We start from the raw sequence: 6,765 nt of genomic DNA, 5'->3' as shown, positions 1-6,765 counted from the left end.
AATTGGTGCAAACACCTATGACAACCAGTGGAACAGCCACTTGCATCTAAATCTTGTTGGGGGAGAAGGGGGGTGAGAAGGATTACTTACCCTTACTTACCCTATCCTAGGTATTCCTTGAAGAGGTGGGGTTTCAGGTGTCTCCGGAAGGTGGTGATTGACTCCGCTGTCCTGGCGTCGTGAGGGAGTTTGTTCCACCATTGGGGGCCAGAGCAGCGAACAGTTTTGACTGGGCTGAGCGGGAACTGTACTTCCTCAGTGGTAGGGAGGCGAGCAGGCCAGAGGTGGATGAACGCAGTGCCCTTGTTTGGGTGTAGGGCCTGATCAGGGCCTGGAGGTACTGAGGTGCCGTTCCCCTCACAGCTCCGTAGGCGAGCACCATGGTCTTGTAGCGGATGCGAGCTTCAACTGGAAGCCAGTGGAGAGAGCGGAGGAGCGGGGTGACGTGAGAGAACTTGGGAAGGTTGAACACCAGACGGGCTGCGGCGTTCTGGATGAGTTGTAGGGGTTTAATGGCACAGGCAGGGAGCCCAGCCAACAGCGAGTTGCAGTAGTCAAGACGGGAGATGACAAGTGCCTGGATTAGGACCTGCGCCGCTTCCTGTGTGAGGCAGGGTCGTACTCTGCGGATGTTGTAGAGCATGAACCTACAGGAACGGGACACCGCCTTGATGTTAGTTGAGAACGTCAGGGTGTTGTCCAGGATCACGCCAAGGTTCTTAGCGCTCTGGGAGGAGGACACAATGGAGTTGTCAACCGTGATGGCGAGATCATGGAACGGGCAGTCCTTCCCCGGGAGGAAGAGGAGCTCCGTCTTGCTGAGGTTCAGCTTGAGGTGGTGATCCGTCATCCACACTGATATGTCTGCCAGACATGCAGAGATGCGATTCGCCACCTGGTCATCAGAAGGGGGAAAGGAGAAGATTAATTGTGTGTCGTCTGCATAGCAATGATAGGAGAGACCATGTGAGGTTATGACAGAGCCAAGTGACTTGGTGTATAGCGAGAATAAGAGAGGGCCTAGAACAGAGCCCTGGGGGACACCAGTGGTGAGAGCGCGTGGTGAGGAGACAGATTCTCGCCACGCCACCTGGTAGGAGCGACCTGTCAGGTAGGACGCAATCAAGCGTGGGCCGCGCCGGGAGATGCCCAACTCGGAGAGGGTGGAGAGGAGGATCTGATGGTTCACAGTATCGAAGGCAGCCGATAGGTCTAGAAGGATGAGAGCAGAGGAGAGAGAGTTAGCTTTAGCAGTGCGGAGCGCCTCCGTGATACAGAGAAGAGCAGTCTCAGTTGAATGACTAGTCTTGAAACCTGACTGATTTGGATCAAGAAGGTCATTCTGAGAGAGATAGCGGTAGAGCTGGCCAAGGACGGCACGCTCAAGAGTTTTGGAGAGAAAAGAGAGAAGGGATACTGGTCTGTAGTTGTTGACATCGGAGGGATCGAGTGTAGGTTTTTTCAGAAGGGGTGCAACTCTCGCTCTCTTGAAGACGGGAGGGACGTAGCCAGCGGTCAGGGATGAGTTGATGAGCGAGGTGAGGTAAGGGAGAAGGTCTCCGGAAATGGTCTGGAGAAGAGAGGAGGGGATAGGGTCAAGCGGGCAGGTTGTTGGGCGGCCGGCCGTCACAAGACGCGAGATTTCATCTGGAGAGAGAGGGAGAAAGAGGTCAGAGCATAGGGTAGGGCAGTGTGAGCAGAACCAGCGGTGTCGTTTGACTTAGCAAACGAGGATCGGATGTCATCGACCTTCTTTTCAAAATGGTTGACGAAGTCATCTGCAAGAGAGGGAGGGGGGAGGATTCAGGAGGGAGGAGAAGGTGGCAAAGAGCTTCCTAGGGTTAGAGGCAGATGCTTGGAATTTAGAATGGTAGAAAGTGGCTTTAGCAGCAGAGACAGAGGAGGAAAATGTAGAGAGGAGGGAGTGAAAGGATGCCAGGTCCGCAGGGAGGCGAGTTTTCCTCCATTTCCGCCGGCTGCCCGGAGCCCTGTTCTGTGAGCTCGCAATGAGTCGTCGAGCCACGGAGCGGGAGGGGAGGACCGAGCCGGCCTGGAGGATAGGGGACATAGAGAGTCAAAGGATGCAGTAAGGGAGGAGAGGAGGGTTGAGGAGGCAGAATCAGGAGATAGGTTGGAGAAAGTTTGAGCAGAGGGAAGAGATGATAGGATGGAAGAGGAGAGAGTAGCGGGGGAGAGAGAGCGAAGGTTGGGACGGCGCGATACCATCCGAGTAGGGGCAGTGTGGGAAGTGTTGGATGAGAGCGAGAGGGAAAAAGGATACAAGGTAGTGGTCGGAGACTTGGAGGGGAGTTGCAATGAGGTTAGTGGAAGAACAGCATCTAGTAAAGATGAGGTCAAGCGTATTGCCTGCCTTGTGAGTAGGGGGGGAAGGTGAGAGGGTGAGGTCAAAAGAGGAGAGGAGTGGAAAGAAGGAGGCAGAGAGGAATGAGTCAAAGGTAGACGTGGGGAGGTTAAAGTCGCCCAGAACTGTGAGAGGTGAGCCGTCCTCAGGAAAGGAGCTTATCAAGGCATCAAGCTCATTGATGAACTCTCCGAGGGAACCTGGAGGGCGATAAATGATAAGGATGTTAAGCTTGAAAGGGCTGGTAACTGTGACAGCATGGAATTCAAAGGAGGCAATAGACAGATGGGTAAGGGGAGAAAGAGAGAAAGACCACTTGGGAGAGATGAGGATCCCGGTGCCACCACCCCGCTGACCAGAAGCTCTCGGGGTGTGCGAGAACACGTGGGCGGACGAGGAGAGAGCAGTAGGAGTAGCAGTGTTATCTGTGGTGATCCATGTTTCCGTCAGTGCCAAGAAGTCAAGGGACTGGAGGGAGGCATAGGCTGAGATGAACTCTGCCTTGTTGGCCGCAGATCGGCAGTTCCAGAGGCTACCGGAGACCTGGAACTCCACGTGGGTCGTACGCGCTGGGACCACCAGATTAGGGTGGTCGCGGCCACGCGGTGTGGAGCGTTTGTATGGTCTGTGCAGAGAGGAGAGAACAGGGATAGACAGACACATAGTTGACAGGCTACAGAAAAGGCTACGCTAATGCAAGGAAATTGAATGACAAGTGGACTACACGTCTCGAATGTTCAGAAAGTTAAGCTTACGTAGCAAGAATCTTATTGACTAAAATGATTAAAATGATACAGTACTGCTAAAGTAGGCTAGCTGGCAGTAGCTGCGTTGTTGACACTACACTAATCAAGTCGTTCCGTTGAGTGTAATAATTTCTACAGTGCTGCTATTCGGGGCTAGCTGGTTAGCTAGCAGTGTTGTTAACGTTACGTTGAGTTAAAAGAACGACAATAGCTGGCTAGCTAACCTAGGAAATCGGTCTAGACTACACAATTATCTTTGAAACAAAGACGGCTATGTAGCTAGCTATGTAGCTAGCTACGATCAAACAAATCAAACCGTTGTACTGTAATGAAATGAAAATGTGATACTCCTGACCGGTGATTGAATTCGAATCAGAATATATTTACTACATATTTACTATTTTAGAACGTTTCATTGTTTTCCTCTGAGCAGTAAGTTCATTTAAAATTATATGAATTGGATTATGTGTCGATACACAGTAACCAAAAAAACTGATCTGGTTTGCATATTGATACTCAGTTCCCAGAATTGATTTCCCAGAATTGTTTGCCAGAAATTCACAAAATGTATCGCAACAGTTTGCCCAAAAAAACAATTTGCATGTGAAAATATTAGTTTTCCACAATTTTGCGACAAATTGCCAGATGTCTTTTTAACTCAACCTGCAGGAAGTTTGTTTTCTGTTATTGACTGGGGGGGAGGAACAGCTGTGGGGGGAGGAACAGCTGTGGGGGGAGGAACAGCTGTGGGGGGCAGCTGTGGGGGGGAACAGCTGTGCGGGGGAACAGCTGGGGGAGGAACAGCTGTGGGGGGAACAGCTGTTGGGGGAACAGCTGTGGGGGAGGAACAGCTGTGGGGGGAGGAACAGCTGTGGGGGGAGGAACAGCTGTGGGGGGCAGCTGTGGGGGAACAGCTGTGGGGGGAACAGCTGGGGGAGGAACAGCTGTGGGGGGGAGGAACAGCTGTGGGGGAGGAACAGCTGTGGGGGGGCAGCTGTGGGGGGACAGCTGTGCGGGGGGAACAGCTGGGGGGAGGAACAGCTGTGGGGGGGGAACAGCTGTTGGGGGGAACAGCTGTGGGGGGAGGAACAGCTGTGGGGGGAGGAACAGCTGTGGGGGAGGAACAGCTGTGGGGGGCAGCTGTGGGGGGAACAGCTGTGGGGGAACAGCTGGGGGAGGAACAGCTGGGGGAAACAGCTGGGGGGGAACAGCTGTGGGGGGGCAGCTGTGGGGGGCAGCTGTGGGGGGAGGAACAGCTGTGGGGGGACAGCTGTGGGGGGAACAGCTGTGCGGGGGAACAGCTGGGGGAGGAACAGCTGGGGGGGGACAGCTGGGGGGGGACAGCTGTGCGGGGGAACAGCTGTGGGGGGACAGCTGTGGGGGGACAGCTGTGCGGGGGAACAGCTGGGGGGCAGCTGTGCGGGGGGAACAGCTGTGGGGGGAACAGCTGTGCGGGAGGAACAGCTGGGGGGAACAGCTGGGGGACAGCTGGGCATCCAGGAGTCATGCACGACCTCGATGGAGAGCAAGTGGTCGCCGATGACCCTCTCCGCAGACTGGACAAGGAGTTGCCATTTGCCCTTGCAGTGGTATCCAAACCCGACGGTGATGTAGGAGGATGGACTCAACGGATCTGCATTGACTGAGAGATATCCGCTGGTGTGCCTTGGTGACCGCTGGGACGGTGTCCTCCCGCTAGGGGCTGGGGACGGTGTCCTCCCACTAGGGGCTGGGGCCGTGTCCTCCCACTAGGGGCTGGGGACGGTGTCCTCCCACTAGGGGCTGGGGATGGTGTCCTCCCACTGGGGACGGTGTCCTCCCACTAGGGGCTGGGGACGGTGTCCTCCCACTAGGGGCTGGGACGTTGTCCTCCCACATTAATGTTCGTTGGCTAGGTGGCAGACGCTCTTATCCAGGGTGACCTACAGTAATGTTTGGTGGCTAGGTGGCAGACGCTCTTATCCAGGGTGACCTACAGTAATGTCCGGTGGCTAGGTGGCAGACGCTCTCATCTAGGGTGACCTACAGTAATGTCTGGTAAGGGTACAAAAGAATGTCTGCAACATTGAAGGTCCCCAAGAACACAGTGGCCTCCATCATTCTTGAATGGAAGAAGTTTGTAACCACCTAGACTCTTTCTAGAACTGGCCACCCAGCTAAACTGAGCAATCGGGGGAGAAGGGCCTTGGTCAGGGAGGTGACCAAGAACCCGATGGTCCCTCTGTGGTGATGGGAGAACATTCCGGAAGGACAACCATCTCTGCAGCACTCCACCAATCAGGCCTTTATGGTAGAGTGGCCAGACAGAAGCCACTCCTCAGTTAAAGGCATATGGCAGCCTTCTTGGAGTTTGCCAAAAGGCACCTAAAGGACTCTCAGACCATGAGAAACAAGATTCTCTGGTCTGATGAAATCAAGATTGATCTCTTTGGCCTGAATGTCAAGCCTCACATCTGGAAGAAACCTGTCACCATCCCTATGGTGAAGCATGGTGGTGGTGGCAGCATCCCTATGGTGAAGCATGGTGGTGGTGGCAGTATCCCTACGGTGAAGCATGGTGGTGGTGGCAGTATCCCTACGGTGAAGCATGGTGGTGGCAGCATAATGCTGTAGGGATGTTTTTCAGCGGCAGTGGCTGGGAGACTAGTCAGGATCGGGGAAAGGTGAACGGAGAAAAGTACAGAGAGATCCTTGATGAAAACCTGCTCCAGCGCGCTCAGGACCTCAGACTGGGGCAAAGGTTTACCTTTCAACAGGACAACGACCTTAAACACACTGCCAAGACCGACCCTAAGCATACAGACAAGACAACGCAGGAGTGGCTTCGGGACAAGTCTCTGAATGTCCTTGAGTGGCCCAGCCAGAGCCCGATCGAACATCTCTGGAGAGACATGAAAATATCTGAACAGCAACGCTCCCCATCCAACCTGACAGAGCTTGAGAGGATCTGCAGAGAAGAATGGGAGAAACTAACCAAATACAGGTGTGCCAAGCTTGTAGCGTCGTACCTAAGACTCGAGGCTGCCAAAGGCGATTCAACAAAGTACTGAGTTTGAATACGATTTTCATACATTGTAAAGTTTTCTAAAGTTTTCTAAATGTCTAAAAACCTGTTTTTGCTTCGTCATTATGGAATATTGTGTGTAGATTGATGAGGAAAATCAACAATTTAATAAATTTTAGAAAAATTCTGTAACGTGACAAAATGTGTAAAAAAAGCCAAGTGTGAGAAAAGAGTCAAGTGTGAGAAAAGAGTCAAGTGTGAGAGAAGAGTCAAGTGTGAGAGAAGAGTCAAGTGTGAGAGAAGAGTCAAGTGTGAGAGAAGAGTCAAGTGTGAGAGAAGAGTCAAGTGTGAGAAAAGAGTCAAGTGTGAGAAAAGAGCCAAGTGTGAGAGAAGAGTCAAGTGTGAGAGAAGAGTCAAGTGTGAGAGAAGAGTCAAGTGTGAGAAAAGAGTCAAGTGTCAGCTATCAAGCGTTATGATGAAACTGTCTCTCATGAGGACCGCCACAGGAAAGGAAGACCCAGAGTTACCTCTGCTGCAGAGGATAAGTTCATTAGAGTTTACCAGCCTCAGAAATTGCAGACCAAATAAATCAGAGAGTTCAAGTAACAGACAGATTTCAACATCAACTGTTCAGAGGACACTGTGTGAATCAG

The 6,765-nt window shown here is 52.7% G+C and overlaps 1 protein-coding gene across 1 annotated transcript; it reads right to left on the bottom strand.

Annotated features, from left to right (window-relative positions):
* Window positions 1-3,761: 3,761 nt before the first annotated feature.
* On the bottom strand, window positions 3,762-4,604 carry LOC127930818 (uncharacterized). The gene has a single exon (XM_052521737.1). The coding sequence runs from the start codon at window positions 4,602-4,604 to the stop codon at window positions 3,762-3,764; it is 843 nt and encodes a 280-aa protein (XP_052377697.1).
* Between the last annotated feature and the right edge of the window lie 2,161 nt (window positions 4,605-6,765).

Source organism: Oncorhynchus keta, chromosome 6, assembly GCF_023373465.1.
Source record: "Oncorhynchus keta strain PuntledgeMale-10-30-2019 chromosome 6, Oket_V2, whole genome shotgun sequence".
Lineage (NCBI taxonomy): Eukaryota > Metazoa > Chordata > Actinopteri > Salmoniformes > Salmonidae > Oncorhynchus > Oncorhynchus keta.
The sequence above is the reverse complement of the archived record's forward strand: the minus strand, read 5'-3'. Positions and strand labels throughout refer to the sequence as shown.

Excerpts from the sequence above, each read along its gene's own strand:
- LOC127930818 (XM_052521737.1), bottom strand. The coding sequence starts at position 4,604 with ATGCCCAGCTGTCCCCCAGCTGTTCCCCCCAGCTGTTCCTCCCGCACA.